Source organism: Rana temporaria, chromosome 12, assembly GCF_905171775.1.
Source record: "Rana temporaria chromosome 12, aRanTem1.1, whole genome shotgun sequence".
Taxonomy (NCBI): domain Eukaryota; kingdom Metazoa; phylum Chordata; class Amphibia; order Anura; family Ranidae; genus Rana; species Rana temporaria.
The window spans coordinates 14472030-14489529 of NC_053500.1; the positions used below are offsets into that span (position 1 = coordinate 14472030).

Sequence of the window (17500 nt, forward strand, 5' to 3'; positions counted from 1 at the left end):
CCATATTCTTTAATGGCAAACCCTAACCCTAACCCCGAACCCTAACCCTTGAACACTCTCCAGCCCTTGAACATTGAACAAAGCAGTGGAGCTGGGGTATGTTTTTTTTTTTCCCCTAAAAATTACAACTTAAATCTTCTTTAGAAAGTACATTGAGCTGTGAATCCTAACCCTAACTGACCTTTGACCTATGAATGTCGGGGGTGGTTTTTCAGACGGAATTCCGCTCAAGCTTGGCTTGCATACACACGGTCACACAAAAGTTCTCTGAACTTTCGACCGTCAAGAACGCGGTGATGTACAACATTACGACGAGCCGAGAAAATGAAGCACGCGTCGAATTGTTTCTGAGCATGCGTTGGAATTTTGCACGTCGGAATTGCCACAGACAATCGGAATTTCTGATCAGAATTTTTCCATTGGAAAAATAGAGAACCTGCTCTCAATCTTTTGCTGCCAGGAAATTCCGACGGGAAAAGTCGATGGAGCCTACACACGGTTGGAATTTCCGACCAAAAGCTCACATCGGACTTTTGCTGGTGGAATTTCCAACCGTGTGTACGCGGCCTAAGACTGTGTAAAAGCTTCTAGCGCATTTCGGCTAACACAGCCTTCTTCATAGCTATATTTACAATCTAAAGGTCCCCATTCCGCATACTGTACCAATTTAGACAGGAGCCGATTACCCTACCACCAACATGTCTTTGGAGTGTGGGAGGAAAACAAGATTACATGGAGGAGACCCACAAATGCACAGGTAGAACATTCAAACAACATGCAAACTCCCTGCAGGTACTAGTGTCATGGTTGGCGTTCCAGCCAATGATCGCAGTTTTGCAGGGAAGAATTACTAACCACTTTGTCCAATTCCTGCTGAATGGGACAACATTCGAGCCACAGGTGGTCCTACAAGTATCTCACAGTTTAACAAAAGTTGATTTAAATTTTTTTTTTAAATAATGGAGCTGCTTAGAAAGTTATCAGCTGAACAGTGATTGCATCTTATTGCCACGGTGTTCAGGCAGCCATGGGATTTACCGATTCTTAATACAGCCGGGGGTGGAGATTCCTCCATCCACACTGTTTAACGTAGATCAGGGTTTTTCAACCAGGGTTTCGTGGAACTTTAGGGTTCCTCCAGGAGGTTGTTTGGGGTTCCTTGAGCAATCGGCAATTTCTTCCTCTCAGATAAGTTCCCACTGATGCCATTGATCTTTTTCGCTATCTGTAAAGGGGCAATTCTTCCCAATGACCACGAGTGTAAGGACAATTCTTCCCACTGACCATCACACTAATGTATCATGAATTGCAGATATCGGGCCATATTCTCCTAGATTTCCCGCGGGCGGCGCGTAAGCCATTTACACTCCGCCGCCCCAACCTACAGGAGCAAGTGCTGTATTCCCCAAACACTTGCTCCGTAGTTTGGGGCGGCGGAGTGTAAATGGCCCGGCGTAGCCGCGCGTATCTCCAAGGGGGCGGCTTCTATTTAAATTAAGCGCGCCCCCGATTCTAACGAACTGCGCATGCGCCGGGCTTAAAATAGCCCAGTGCGCATGCTCCAGTTCTCGGCGTAAAACGTCAATGACGCCGACGTGTGCGTCATTGACGTAAAGTCGTATTCAAGAACGACTTAGGGAAACTACGTAACCGACGGAAAAACACGACGCAGACCCGACGCCATACTTAACATGGCCTACGTGGGACTTGCGTAAACTTACCCCTCATATGGCAGGGGTAAGTTTCCGCTTACGCAAACGACGTTGATTCTAAAAATCAGTCGCATAGATACACAGGCAAAAAAGAGAGATACGATGGAGTATCCTGAGATACTCCATCGTATCCTTACTCAGAATATGGCCCATCATTTTAAGTAGGGGTTCCCTGAGACCGGAAAGATATTTCAAGGGTTCCTTTGTGTTGAAAGGGTTGAGAAAGGCTGACGTACATGGAGAAAATCGACTGATTTCCTCTTGTTTAGCTCGTGGGCTGAACAACGGAAAATCAACGGCTGTAAGGCAAGCTTTAGTCCGCCTTCTCATGTCTATGGACTTTACAGCCTTTTCCTACATATTGGTTTTACTCTAAAGCTTGAAACACGAAGCTAAGAGAACTAAGAAGTTCTGTATTTGCTCAAGGCTTTAGGCCCAATTTGATCAATTTTAGAACAATGGCTTTGGCCCTCTGGATCGGAGCCCGTTAATGGCGGCCGGCTAAGGCAGGTTACAATGACAAAAAGGCAGAAAATTCACTAACAAGCCTTTGCAGGGCTGAAAAGCGCGTGGAGGAGGATTAGGGAGCCGGAGTGACATGGAAGCCCGGTAATTGGGGGCAGATCAGTCTCAAGACTTGTATACCTCATTTTCTCGGGCTGTCTGGGATGATGCGTGCATGGGGGGGTGGGGGGCGTTCCTCGCACTGTGCAGAGCCTGAACCAAGACCCCCCCCCTTGTCTGACATCTCTTTTATTTTCTGTACGGGTATCAGTGTCGCTCGTCGCAGTGACAGCGGGAGGAAATGCTTTGCAAACTTAACGGCCAATTAGACTTTTTATCGAAAGAAGAAAGCCAAACAGCGTATTTGAAAGATACCTATGTGAGCCATTTTCCCTGTCACAACATTTGTAAGTCTGTTCCGCCAGTTTTGTGATCCCCCACCACCAACACCATCACTACCACGTACCAAAGATCTCTGTGCCAACCACTTGCTAACTGGACCACACAACTAAGAATCCTTATAGTGCTGACCACACCATTGTAGGCAAAGGCTCAGCACTCCCCCACCTCTTCAGCAGAGATCATGTGACTAACCACTCAGTTTGTGATCATGTGGTCAGCACTGACGGGGACTTGGACAAGGGGTGGGCAGGAAGGACAAGTGCCCTGGGTGCGGTGTAGCAACGGGCAAAGAACATTCTACGGTATGTATTAACAATAGGGGAAGGGGCACAATTTTGGATCCTTGCCCAGGGTGCAGTGAAGCAAGGGGGCAAAGAACAGATGCACTCCCATTCTACGGTATGTATTGACAGTAGGGGAGGATGGTGCAATTCTGGATTCTTGCCCTGGGTGCTGGTTCAGCCCTCCACTACCTCTTCAGCAGAGATCATGTGACTAACCACTTAGTTTGTGATCATGTGGTCAGCACTGACGGGGACTTGGACAAGGAGTGGGCAGGAAAGACAAGTGCCCTGGGTGCGGTGAAGCAAGGGGCAAAGAACATTCTACGGTATGTATTAACAGTAGGGAAGAGGGTGCAATTCTGGATTCTTGCCCTGGGTGCTGGTTCAGCGCTCCACTACCTCTTCAGCAGAGATCATGTGACCAAACACTTAGGTTTGTATTCATGTAGTCTTTACTGATGGGGACTTGCAATCGTGGCCAGGACAAGGGGTGGGCAGGAAGCACAACTGCCCTGGGTGTGGTGAAGCAAGGGGGCATAGAATAGTTGAAGGGTGGTACACCCATTCTACAGTATGTATTAACAATAGGGGAAGGGGCACAATTTTGGATCCTTGCCCAGGGTGCAGTGAAGCAAGGGGGCAAAGAACAGATGCACAGCCATTCTATGGTATGTATTGACAGTAGGGGAGAGGGTGCAATTCTGGATTCTTGCCCTGGGTGCTGGTTCAGCGATCCACTCTAATGGGAGAAGAGGGCGCTAGTAAAAAATACCTCTAATGGGGTGTTGAAAACGTGATCCCAAATGGTATATGTGGGAAATGTGTATGTGATACACTCTAATGTCTAAACAATTAATATCTCGATTTGACCATATGCAATCACTGTGCTAATATAGCACACACACTGGTGACCTCAGTGAAAGTCCAAAAAAAACACTATCCAAATAGTGCGTCTTATTGCGGTACTCAAAACCATATGCAAAATTAAAAAAACAGTCCATGTGTGCTTATTGACAAATCCAAACGATCATTGGAGCATGCAAATCCACTACCTCTTCAGCAGAGATCATGTGACCAAACACTTAGGTTTGTGATCATCACTGATGGGGACTTGCAGTTAGGGCCGGGACAAAGGGGTGGGCAGGAAGAGAAGCTGCCCTGGGTGCGGTGAAGGGGGCAAAGAATAGATGCAGGGTGGTGCACCCATTCTACAGTATGTAGGGGAGGGTCACAATTCTGGATCCTTTCCCTGGGCGCTGAACTACCCTGTCCCGGTACTGCTTGTAGTGGCGTTTACTCCGGGTAGGTACTCATTACAGCTCTCTGTCCATACCAACAATACTAATAATTTAGCGTTACGTTAAAGTAAAACACTGGCCAAACATAACAAGGTTTTAACCCATTAAAAAAAAGGCATGGCGCAACTCAAAACGAATGCTGGACAACTGAACAACTGAGCTTTCTGGTGGAAACCCCAACACATCCAAAGTCTCTCAAAGTCAGCCCTTAACAACCCCCCCCCCCCCCCCCACTATGGCTTTCAATAAATTCCATCACGTGTCTGGATTTTGTGGCCCGACCCCACAGCCGCCCTCTATACCTCCACTTACTCCCCACCCCCCGAAACAAGCCCTGGTTAACAGCTTAATCCGGGGATTTCACCGCATTACCTTAACGAGATCCTGGAAGAGGTATTTCGCTAACTAGCCCTGCAGTCAGGTATCGTAATACGTGAAGCTTAAGACGAAGGCTTCTGGGTTTCCATGGCAACCGAAGGCCTAGAACTGCAAGGTCGCGGTGACTCGAGGCCGAACGCCAAGTGACGCCCGCCAACGGATCCACAAGGACGCCGACGACTAGTGCCGATCAAAGCTCGTCCAACTGGGAATCGCAACCAAATAGTCGTTGGCTACCACAGAACAGTTTTAAAGCGGGAGTTCACCCATAAAAAATGTTTTACCCGTAGATTGACGCTCATTTTGTCTAGGGGAATCGGCTAGTTGTTTTAAAATCCGAGCAGTACTTACCGTTGTAGAGAGCGATCTTCTCCGCCGCTTCCGGGTATGGGTCTTCGGGAGTGGGCATTCCTTCTTGATTGACAGTCTTCCGACAGGCTTCCAACGGTCGCATCTAAATCGCGTCACGAGTAGCCGAAAGAAGCCGAACGTCGGTGCGGCTCTATACGGCGCCTGCGCACCGACGTTCGGCTACTTTTGGAAAATCGTGACGCGATGGATGCGACCGTCGGAAGCCTGTCAATCAAAATAGGAACGCCCAGTCCCGCAGCCCATACCCGGAAGCGGCGGAGAAGATCGCTCTCTACAACAGTAAGTACTGCTTCGATTTTAAAACAACTAGCCGATTCCCCTAGACAAAATGAGCATCAATCTAAGGGTAAAAAGTGGCAATTCCGGGTGAACCTCCACTTTAAGATATAATTTTTTATAAAAATGAATTATGTTGGGCTCTGACATAGTAGGCGAGGTTTAAAAAGAAAGACACAAGTCCATCAAGTCCAACCTCTTCTGGTTCCATTATCTACTAATGGAGACAGGCTGGTGTGGACCATACCATGTCTGTTCTGGTCATTCTTCAACCCCCCCTTGCCTCATGTCAATAATGGTTTAATCTGCTTTTAATGCAACTGGCCACACAATGGGTTGATTTACGAAAACTGGAGAGTGCAAGATCTGCATGGTAGCCAATCGGCTTCTAACGTCAGCTTGTTCCATTAAGCTTCGACATAAAACCTGGAAGCCGATTGGTTAGCGTGCCGAGTTGCACCAGATTTAAAACACACCAAACTGAGCATGTGCAGAGTGCACCCAAGGCTCTGTACTATCAAGAGATGCCGCGATCACGGATCGGACTGGCACCTGTTGATGTCCAGAGGGGCTGATGGTTCAAATAGGGGCTGCCCAACGCATCCAATCGTGGGAACCCATGCTGCATCTAACCTGCAAATTCACCCTAAATGCCCACATTTGTATCATCCAAAAATGTCTGAAGATGTGTAAAATGATAGAAAATGACATAAAAGCTCATAAAGATAAAGAAAACAAAAACGGTCTGTGAATAAATGTATAGGTTAGTCATAGGAGGATCAGTGTGCCATCTTGTGTGTGCGTCTGGCTCTCGCTCCTCTGACTCATTATGATCTGGAGTTTATCATATTTCTCAGATTTTGTTGTGGTACAATGCGGCCGAACCCAGACGTCGCGTCTAAACAAACCGGTAAACACGCCAGCTTGTCCAGGGCTTCAACCTTCGGGGAGGAGATACATTGTGGGGAGAAGACCGTCATGGTGTATTTGCAAATTAGATGATAATCTGTAGGCGGAATTATAGACCAGAACATCCCATGCTGATCTTCCTAATTAAAATAAAGAATATACATGCAATTTCAACCAGTTACTTAAAAATGAATGTTCTTAAACTGCTAAAGCCACACCTTTTAACAGGCCAATGCCAGGCGCTCAACTGGCCTATGAGACTCGAGGAGTGGCGTGCGTTATCACCATGCATGGTAAAACAACAACGCCAACCCTTGCAGCTCCTTAAACTTGCTCACCCTTTGCTTCTCCACCACTCTGAGAATATACGTTGTACTTTTAGGCAGGGGGGGGGGGGGGGGGTGCTGCCGTCTGAAATTGAGAAGCGGAGGGGCTGCCGAAAATTGAGGAAAAAAAGGGGGGTAGCTATCCGGGGCCCTGGAAAACTCTGGGCCCTTTAATAAAAAGAAATAATAAAAAAATATATAAAAAAAATCTATTTGTTTAAAAAAAAAAGGGGGGGGGTTGCCATCCGGGGCCCTGGGGACCTCTGGGCCCTTTAATAATAATAAAATGTAATATATATATAAAAAGAAAAAAAATATAAAAAGAAATTACAAAAAAGGGGGGATGACATCCAGGACCTCTGGGCCCTTTAATAAAAAAAAAATATATAAAAAAATAAACATTTATAAAAAAAAAGTAAAAAAACATGGGGCCCTGGGGACCTATCAGCCCTTTACAAAAAAAAAAAAAAATTATATTATATATATATATATATATATATATATATATATATATATATATAAAAAATAATATATATCGATTTGACCTCTCAACTTGATTCCAGATTCAAATTGATTTTTTCCCCAGCCCTAGTAAGCAGGCAAGCCCTACGCACTATCCTCCCATGGGAAGAAAGGTGGGTGGTGAGACATAGGCTGGCCATACCTGGAAGTACTGGGTAATTCCCTGCTTACTGGAAGTTAAATGGGCGAAGAGAGACGGAGGAAAGAGAAGGCTGGGGAATAAAGGAATTATCTAAAACTGTCTTTTTCATTTCTTTTTGACAGTTTTTTGGTGAATGAGTAGGGGTACAATGTATGGAGAGATCTGGGGGCCCAGATTCCAATAAGCCCTCTGCCCGTATCAACATGGGGACAAGGTGCCTCCCCATGTTGAGGGCATATGGCCTGGTATGGCACTGTATGGTTCAGGAGGCAGAACACTCGCTCGTCCCCCCTTTTCCTGGCCTGCCAGGCTGCAGGCTCGGATAAGAGTTTGGTATAGACTGGGGGGGCACCACACTTTTTTTTTTACTTTGGCGTGAGGGTTCCCCTCAAAATTCATGTCAGACCTAAGGGTACGGCATAGATTTTTTTTGGGGGGGGGGGAACCCTACACCGTTTTTCATTTTGGCGTGGGGTTCACCTTAAAATCTGTACCAGACCCGAAAGAGCTTGTTATGGATTGGGGGGACCTCCACGCCGTTTTTTTTTTGTTTTTTTTTCACGATTTCGATTTGTTATTGCTGGCAATGATTTATTTATTTTTTTACATTCAGCTGTCAGGAGGGGAACCGCTGATGAGTTATCCGTTGTTAAGTGTTCCGTCAGATATGGCAACCCATCAGAATTGGTAATGGAAGTGACCAGCCCTCGCCGCCATCTTGCTACACCCCGCCATTCCTCCACTGTAACGATACACCAAGAAGGGGGGGGGATCTTGTTACACCCACCGGAGTTATGCATTTGACAGTTATTTTTAACAGTAAACTGAGCTTATATGGTGACATTGAGTATTTAGAAATCCGACGGACTTTTTAGATGTTGAATTTTAAAAGCAGCGGCCAACCTGCTGATCTCACAGGTTTTCAAATGTGACAGAACACCGCTGCTTTTATATTTCAACATGTAAACAGTCCGAGGGGTTTCTAAATATTATACTTCACCATATATGCTCCATTTCCTGTTAAAAATAACTGACATACACAACTCTGGTGGGTGTAACAAGATGTCCGCTTGCCCCCTTCTCTGTGTATCGTTACTTTGGAGGAGTGCGGGGTGTAGCAAGATGGTGGTCGACGAAACGTCAATTCTGACGGGTCGCCTAATCTGACGGAACACTGGCTTCAAATTTGCATCTAAATCACGCTGAACCGCGGCTTAGGTAATTCGCAAAGAAAAACGAGACACCGGACGTGTGTGAACCATAGGTGTGCTCAGCCCATTGCCTTAGGGTGTGCACCCCAAAGCACAAACACACATGAACACCACCTGCCGTCACAGGAAGGGGGCTATGGGGGTGGCAGACAGTTGATTGGGAGCATATTACGGTACATCCTAAATACGGGTGTAACATGTTCCTAAGGTTGAACCTAGACTTTAATATATATATATATATATAAATATATTTATACTGGCCACTGGCACCCCAAACCACTCACCTGATGCCGCTCCTGAGTAATCCTAATGCACATGGGGTGATTAGGGTGTGCCCAGGCACACCCAGCAGTCCCTGTGCACACACCTATGGTGTGAACCTAAACCTGCTGCTTTTCCCTGCTTGGATAAAGTTCACTTTAAAGTGGGCTTCCACTCTTGCTTGGACATAAAGATACAAAGTCATTGGCTATTAAGAATGGTCATTATAAAACGATTTGAGCAAATGCGAAAAAATGAAATTACGTCATTATAAAAATTGTTAATAAAGGGATAAAGACGCGAGACTTACTGGAGTTGTCTTGGTTGTTGTACTGCCACTGCGTGCTGGATATAAAGGACGGTTCTGGCGAGCCGGGTCTGCAGTTCTCCACCATCTGCTGAGTGATATGCCTGACTGTCTCTTTGTTTTTCCTATTCTTTCGCCGCCCGTTATTCTGCCAGCTGTCCCCCTGTTCCACGTAAACAGCCTGATCGCCCTTGCCACCACCAATGTAATGGGTTGGGGAGTCCTGCTCCTCTTTCACACGCAATGGTCCGTAACATCCCTCGCTGGCCCAGAGAGAGGACACCTCGTCCTGACTGTCCACTTTCTGCTCGGCGTCCTCCTTCCCGTAGCTGCTGCCGCCTTCATGGCAGCTGGCGATGGCCGAGTCCCCGGAAGAGTTGGTGGGACTCGTCCTCCTCGTCAACCAGGGGGAGATGCTGCGGCCGGCCACCACCGCGGAAAGGAGGGCCTCGGCGCTGCTGGACGGGGCGCCCATCTCGTAGTCGGTCAGATCCTCAGAAGACTCGTTCTTTATGCTGATGTCCAGCGCGGCCTTGATGAAGCTGTGGCAGGCTTGGACGATGTCCGTCATTTGGAGGTAGCTGGCGGCGGACATCACCTCGATGACGTTCTTGCTGGTCAGTGCCAAGTGGGCCGAGTACATGAAGTCTATGATGGCCTTGAAGCCCTGGGCGGTGACGATGTCCAGCTGGGTGACGGTGGCCTGTTCGGACGTTTTCTGCACCTGGCAGTAAAGGGTCTTGAAGTAGCGGCTGCTGCCCAGGAGGACGTTTTTGTGCGCCTTGAAGACCTTGCCCTCCACGATGACGCAGACGTCGCAGAGGATGCCATGTTGGCGCTGTTCGTTCAGCTCGTGCAGCAGCTGCCGGTAGTGCGACGGTATCTCCATGTCCTCCTTGCGGTTATTCATTTGTGGACGTCTTTGTTCCGCTGTCCCAAGAAATGCTGTTGGTGTGAGAGAAAATGCATGGTTAGATTTACTAATTATTTAAAGGAACATGGCACTTCTTCTTGCGTTTAGGACACAAAATTAAAAAGGAGAAATTTGGGTTATATAAAAAAAAAAAAAAAAAAAACACACGTACTTACCTCCATGCTGCAGCATTAGCCTGATTCTTTAGCTGTCCCCTACTGACTCTTAAGAAAATAATCGGTCAGCTTGGAGTGGAGAGCTGCGATTGTCGGTCACCACTCTCCGCTCAGCCCCTCCAACACTCACTGGAGCCGATTTTGCCACGTGCCAGGTGCCACTATCGGCATACAATATCTTGGGAGGGTTGGGGGAGGAGGGGAGATTACTCCATTCACCTAACTTTTGTGAATGGAGGATTCGGTTTTGTCTTTTTCTTTGTTCAGCCGTTTGGACCACTGTGTATGGCCAGCTTAAAGTGGTTCTAAAGGCTTTTTACTGTAACCCCTCGGTGCCAGCGCCTTCCGGCCCTTTAAGATGCCAGGAGGAGGGGCGGGGTTTATGATCATGTGACTGCCATAACTGGCTGTCACGGTGGTCACATGATCGTGGCGAGCTCCCGATCTCAAACAGCGATTGGGAGCTTTCCGTTAGCCAAAAGGTTAAAGTGGAGGTTCACCCAAAAAAAAAGTTTTTAACATTACAATCAGCCGAGTTGTCCTAATGACAATCGGCTGTGTTTTTTTTTTTTTTCCCGTACATACCGACTTTCACCGCCGCTTCCCGGGTATGTCTTGTGCGGAACTGGGCGTTCCTATCTGATTGACAGGCTTCCGACCGTCGCATACTGCGCGTCACGAGTTGCCGAAAGAAGCCGTACGTCGGTGCGCAGGCGCCGTATAGAGCCGCACCAACGTTCGGCTTCTTTCGGCAACTCGTGACGCGCTGTATGAGATGGTCGGAAGCCTGTCAATCAGATAGGAATGCCCAGTCCCGAAGACGACATACCCGGAAACGGCGGTGAAAGTCGGTATGTACGAAAAAAACAAAAAAATAAAAACAGCCGATTGTCATTAGGACAACTCGGCTGAATGTAATGTTAAAAAATTATTTTTGGGTAAACCCCCACTTTAAAAGCCTAAATATTTTTTACATTAATGCATTTCTTGCATTGAAGTAAAAATTGTTTACATTCACTATATCTGGTCCCCCCAGGAGCCTGCATTCACTATATCTGGTCTCCCCAGGAGCCTGCATTCACTATATCTGGTCTCCCCAGGAGCCTGCATTCACTATATCTGCTCTCCCCAGGAGCCTGCATTCACTATATCTGCTCTCCCCAGGAGCCTGCATTCACTATATCTGCTCTCCCCAGGAGCCTGCATTCACTATATCTGGTCTCCCCAGGAGCCTGCATTCACTATATCTGGTCTCCCCAGGAGCCTGCATTCACTATATCTGGTCTCCCCAGGAGCCCACATTCACTATATCTGGTCTCCCCAGGAGCCTGCATTCACTATATCTGGTCTCCCCAGGAGCCTGCATTCACTATATCTGGTCTCCCCAGGACCCTGCATTCACTATATCTGGTCTCCCCAGGAGCCTGCATTCACTATATCTGGTCTCCCCAGGACCCTGCATTCACTATATCTGGTCTCCCCAGGAGCCTGCATTCACTATATGTGCTCTCACCAGGAGCCTGCATTCACTATATCTGCTCTCCCCTGGACTCTGCATTCACTATAGCTGCTCTCCCCAGGAGCCTGCATTCACTCTGGTCTCCCCAGGAGCCTGCATTCACTCTGGTCTCCCCAGGAGCCTGCTTTCACTATATCTGGTCTCCCCAGGAGCCTGCTTTCACTATATCTGGTCTCCCCAGGAGCCTGCATTCACTATATCTGGTCTCCCCACAAGCCTGCATTCGCTATATCTGGTCTACCCAGGAGCCTGCATTCACTATATCTGCTCTCCCCAGGAGCCTGCATTCACTATATCTGCTCTCCCCAGGAGCCTGCATTCACTATATCTGGTCTCCCCAGGAGCCTGCATTCACTATATCTGGTCTCCCCAGGAGCCTGCAATCACTATATCTGGTCTCCCCAGGAGCCTGCATTCACTATATCTGGTCTCCCCAGGAGCCTGCATTCACTATATCTGGTCTCCCACAGTACACAGAACATGGGAATGTTTTTTTTATATATTTTTGGGGATATTTATTATACCAAAAAGTAAAAAATATTGATTTTTTTTTTCAAAATTGTCGCTCCATTTTTGTTTATAGCGCAAAAAAATAAAAACCGCAGAGGTGATCAAATACCACCAAAAGAAAGCTCTATTTGTGGGGAGGGAAAAAAAGGACGTAAATTTTGTTTGGGGAACCACGTCGCACGACCGCGCAATTGTCAGTTAAAGCAGCGCAGTGCCGAATCGCAAAAAGGGGCCAGGTCATTTGGCAGCTGAATCTTCCGGGGGTGAAGTGGTTAAAAACGTACAAAAAAAAATAAAAAATGTTTAAACAATGCCTGACCTGCCTAATTCAATTCATTTCATATGGAAACAGGCCGGACCTCACACTGCACAGATGTAAATGTAACGGAGATTGCACAGGTATCAGATTGTAAGGTGTATTTGGCTATCTTTGCACACAGATTGCACAATGCGATTGTTTAGCGGCGCGAGGGGCTTCCTAAACAATTTACTTTCTATATATAAAGATGCATTACACAGGGCTGTACAGCCAGGTTGTAATGCATGCATGCGATCCGTGGAACTACAAGCTCCAGCTGGCCTGGGCCTGGTTTATACCAGACAGAAGTTGCTCACATTTTCTTGAAGATAATGGAGGAGGAGGTGGGGGGTTGGGGGGGTGGGGAGCGTCCTAGCATGTATGTCTTTCCTCTTGAAGATCAAAAAGGGTTTTGAAGAGGCAGGAACCCACGTCTGAGTGCATTCCACAGTCATGGAACATCAAAGCGGGGCACACCCCCCCACCCCCACCCCTCATTCCTCTACCCCCTGCCCACACCCTAATGGTGCTTGCTTAGGGTGGAGAATTCCGGGGGCCTAAAAATCCCCGAGATTAATGTCATCTAAAGAGAGCAGCTCAAGGAGGAGACGGGGGGGAAGATCAGCAGATAAAACATTACAGCCTTAGAAAAATACATTGTGGATCAGGGCTGCGGCCTACAACCAACGCGTCGCAAACCCACGCCCTTTTCACCAGCGTAGGCTAAATAAACATTTTCCACATTTACGGAACTTTGCTACAGATAACACTTTTTTTTTTAATGAGTGGCTGTTTATATTTTTTTCCCCACTTGTGCGACTTGTCCTGCGACTTGGGACTGCAAAGTTGCATGACAAGTCGCACCCCGTTCATATCTTTGCGACTTCAAGTCGTCCTGTACTACTTTGGTCCCACTTTGATGCGACTTGAGGTCCGTAGACCTCAAGAATACACAGGCATTGTTTTAAGTCGCATCAAAATCACGGCAAAAAATAAGTCGTGGCATTTAAAACAGTTTAGGCTCTGTGTGTGAAGGGGCATGCCCAGCCACGGCTGTGTGTGTGTGAAGGGGCACGCCTAGCCACGGCTCTGTGTGTGTGAAGCGGCACGCCCAGCCACGGCTGTATGTGTGTGAAGGGGCACGCCTAGCCACGGCTGTGTGTGTGTGAAGGGGCACGCCTAGCCACGGCTGTGTGTGTGTGAAGCGGCACGCCCAGCCACGGCTGTGTGTGTGTGTGTGAAGTGGCATGCCCAGCCACGGCTGTGTGTGTGAAGGGGCACGCCCAGCCACGGCTGTGTGTGTGCGTGTGAAGCAGCACGCCCAGCCACGGCTTTGCGTGTGAAGGGGCACGGCTCTGCGTGTGAAGGGGCACGGCTCTGCGTGTGAAGGGGCACGGCTCTGCGTGTGAAGGGGCACGCCCAGCCACGGCTCTGCGCGTGAAGGGGCACGCCCAGCCACGGCTCTGCGCGTGAAGGGGCACGCCCAGCCACGGCTCTGCGCGTGAAGGGGCACGCCCAGCCACGGGTATGTGTGTGAATAGACACGCCCAGCCACGGGTATGTGTGTGAATAGACACGCCCAGCCACGGCTCTGTGTGTCAATGGACACGCCCAGCCACGGCTTGTGAACGAGCCTGCTCACGTGCCTCCATTGCAAGCTGCTTGAGGGCACAAACGCAGGCAAAACGCACGAAAACCACACATACACAAGTGCTTGGGGTGTCTACTCTCTGAAAGAAACAGCGACACCATTGCACAGCAGCAGGGGAGGGTAGTCTTAGTGTATCTAAATCTGCTATTGCATCTAACAAATTTAGGCATAAACTCCAGCAAAAAAAAAGTTTTTCCCTTGGGGACAGAGGTTTTCCATAAATTAATAAAAGCCGACAATTGTAGGCACCCCGGTCAGTGGTAAATAGTTTGTCTCAACCCTCTAACTAAAACATCTGCAGGAGAGCTTCTTCTGTTGAAAAAAAGAACAAACTGAGTGGCTGAATAACCGAATGAAAATAAAAGGAAGCCTAAAAAAAAAAAAAGAAAACAAATGCAGCCACCACATGTAAGAATTAGTACGCTGCGATATAATAAATGTTTGCTTTTTGGGTTTAATACCGAAAAACGAACGTCTTCTTATGACTGATTGGACTGTCCCTATGACACGTTTCTAGATGACAGCCAATCGGTGGCGTGACAACCTTTTTCCACAGATTGGTCACCCAGCTGGCTGCAAGCCTAACCTTGTGGCTTTCACACATTGGAGATGGAGGGGGGGGGGGGAGGGGAGGGGGGGTGTACGGAGGTGTCATTGCATCGCCGTCTCATGCTACTAAACCACCCCGGGTTTTCTGTGGAAATTCTGTACGCAGACGGTATAGCGAGATACGATTACCCTCACTATCTCCGATTACTGGGCAGATAACGGGCAGCGCAAGAGGAGGTGAACAGGTCCACCGCTCACCAAGGTGCCATTAAAAAAGTCAGGTATTCGGCTAAAAAATGCTAAGGGGGGGGGGGGGGGGGCGCAAAACTCAGGCCGCACACACAAGCTGGAGCGAATATTAAAATGATTGCACATGTATTAACCACTTTTTTATTCTGACTATTGCGCGGTCGTGCGACGCTGTACCCAAATAAAATTGATGTCCTTTTTTTCCCCCCACTAAATAGAGATTTTTTTTTTGTGGTATTTGATCGTCTCTGCGTTTTTTTTTTTTTTAAAGTGTATTTTGTGCGTGAACTCGAGAGAGGAGCCGGACTGCAGGAGTTGGGAGTAGGCAGGCCTCCCCCAGAGGCAATCTGCCATCTTTCTCCATGCCCCGGGTGGCAATGGCGGGTGTGTGAGGGGGTCCTCCCACACAGCCCACCCTACCTGCACCGCTTTGAAGCCCAACGGGGCAGAGGGACTCCCTATAAGGGAGTGAGAGGATTAGCCCGCTCAACCAGCCCCATTAGTCCTTCGCCTCTCTTTTAGAGACCGCATGGTCAAAGTGCGTGTGTTAACCCAATTTAGAGTGCGTGTGTAGGTGTGGTGGTTTTTTGTGGGAGGGAGGTGGGCGTACTAAGCACAGGCTTACCTTGCATAGCACACCCACCGGGAGCCGGGCTGAGACCACCAAACTCAATTCACATGAAGCCGAGACCGGGATCCGAACCTCTAGCTGCAGAGGTGAATGGCTTGTCAGCACAGTGCCAATCGCGTTGAGCCACCGCAGCTCCCTGTTTTTTGTTTTTTTTGCGCGATATAAACAAAAGGTAAAAATTTGAAGGAAAAAAAAAAAAAACACAATATTTTGTACTTTTTGCTATAATAAATATCCCCAATTTGTTTTTAAAAGCTAATTCTTTCTCAATTTAGGCTAATATGTATTCTGCTACATATTTAAAAAAATCATAATAATCGTATATTGATTGTAGATGCTAGAACTTTTGCGCAGAAAATTTTATTACTCGTAAGAAAAAAATAATAATAATAATAATAATAATAATAATAATAATAATAATTAAAAAAAATATATAAAAATAGAATAAAATAATTATATATATATTAATTATTTTATTTTATATATATATATATATATATATATATATATATATATATATATATATATATATATATATATATATATAAAATAAAATAATTAATAAATATATAATAAAATAATTAATATATATATATATATATATATATATATATATATATATATATATATATATATATATATATATATATATATATATATATATATATATATATATATATATATATATATATCATTATTTTATTCTATTTTATATATTTTTTTTTATTATTATTATTATTTTTTTCTTACGAGTAATAAATAAATAAACAAAAAAGGCAAAATGATATCCCATAGTTTTCTTTGCGCAAAAGTTATAGCATCTACAATCAATATACAATTATTATGATTTTTTTTTTTTAAATATGTAGCAGAATACATATTGAATACAGATTGATGAACGAGATTTCGTTTTTTATTTTTATTTTTATTGGATATGTTTTATAGCAGAAAGTAAGAAAAAATAAATATATATATATATAAAAATAAATAAAAAAATTATATATATAAAATTTTTATATATATATATATATATATATATATATATATATATATATATATATATATATATATATATAATTTTTATATATATATATAATTTTTATATATATTTTTTTTATTATTATTATTATTATTATTTTTTCTTACTTCCTGCTATAAAACATATCCAATAAAAATAAAAATAAAAAAATAAATCTCGTTCATCAATCTGTATTCAATATGTATTCTGCTACATATTTAAAAAAATCCTAATAATCGAATATTGATTGTAGATGCTATAACTTTTGCGCAAAGAAAACTATGGGATATCATTTTGCCTTTTTTATTTATTTATTACTAGTGATGGGGGCGATCAGCAACTTATAGCGGGACTGCGTCATTGCGGCGGACAAATCAGACACCTAGTGAGTGACACTTTTTGGGGACCAGTGACATTAATACAGTGAATGGTGCTAAAAAAATATGCACGGTTACTGTACTAACAGGGGTGCTCAAAGGGTTAAATTTGCCCCTAGGGAGTGCTTGTTAACTGTGTGGAGGGGGGGGGGGGTGCGTGTACTTACTGTGGAAAGACAGAGATCCGTGTTCCTGCTTAGCAGAAACACAGGATCTCGGTCTTCCCTTGTCAAAGAATGGGATCTGCTTTGTTTACATCGTTAGACCGCCGTTCTGCCTCTGTCGGGAAAATATTCAAAAGTTGTTCCATAATAAAAACCAGTATTGTTTTAAGAAGGTCATCCTAAAAAAAAATTGCAGCGGTACAAAAAGTAACAGTCCCAACACGTTTCGCCAGGAAGGGCTTCTTCAGGAGAAGACAACCGTTGATACTTTAAAGGGGTTGTAAAAGTACAATTTTTTTTTTTTCCTAAATAGCTTCCTTTACCTTAGTGCAGTCCTCCTTCACTTACCTCATCCTTCCATTTTGCTTTTAAATGTCCTTATTTCTTCTGAGAAATCCTCACTTCCTGTTCTTCTGTCTGTAACTCCACACAGTAATGCAAGGCTTTCTCCCTGGTGTGGCGTGTCGTGCTCGCCCCCTCCCTTGGACTACAGGTGAGTCAGGACGCTCTCTACATTGCAGATAGAGAAAGGAGCGGTGTG

At 45.6% G+C, this 17500-nt stretch overlaps 1 protein-coding gene across 1 annotated transcript in view; it reads right to left on the reverse strand.

Annotated features, from left to right (window-relative positions):
* Positions 1-17500, reverse strand: part of ZBTB46 (zinc finger and BTB domain containing 46) — a 96502-nt gene that overhangs the window by 49820 nt on the left and 29182 nt on the right. The window contains exon 3 of the mRNA XM_040331299.1: positions 8908-9849. Within this exon, the coding sequence (XP_040187233.1) occupies positions 8908-9814 (907 nt within the window). The 5' untranslated portion in view covers positions 9815-9849. The remainder of the gene's footprint in view (positions 1-8907; positions 9850-17500) is intronic.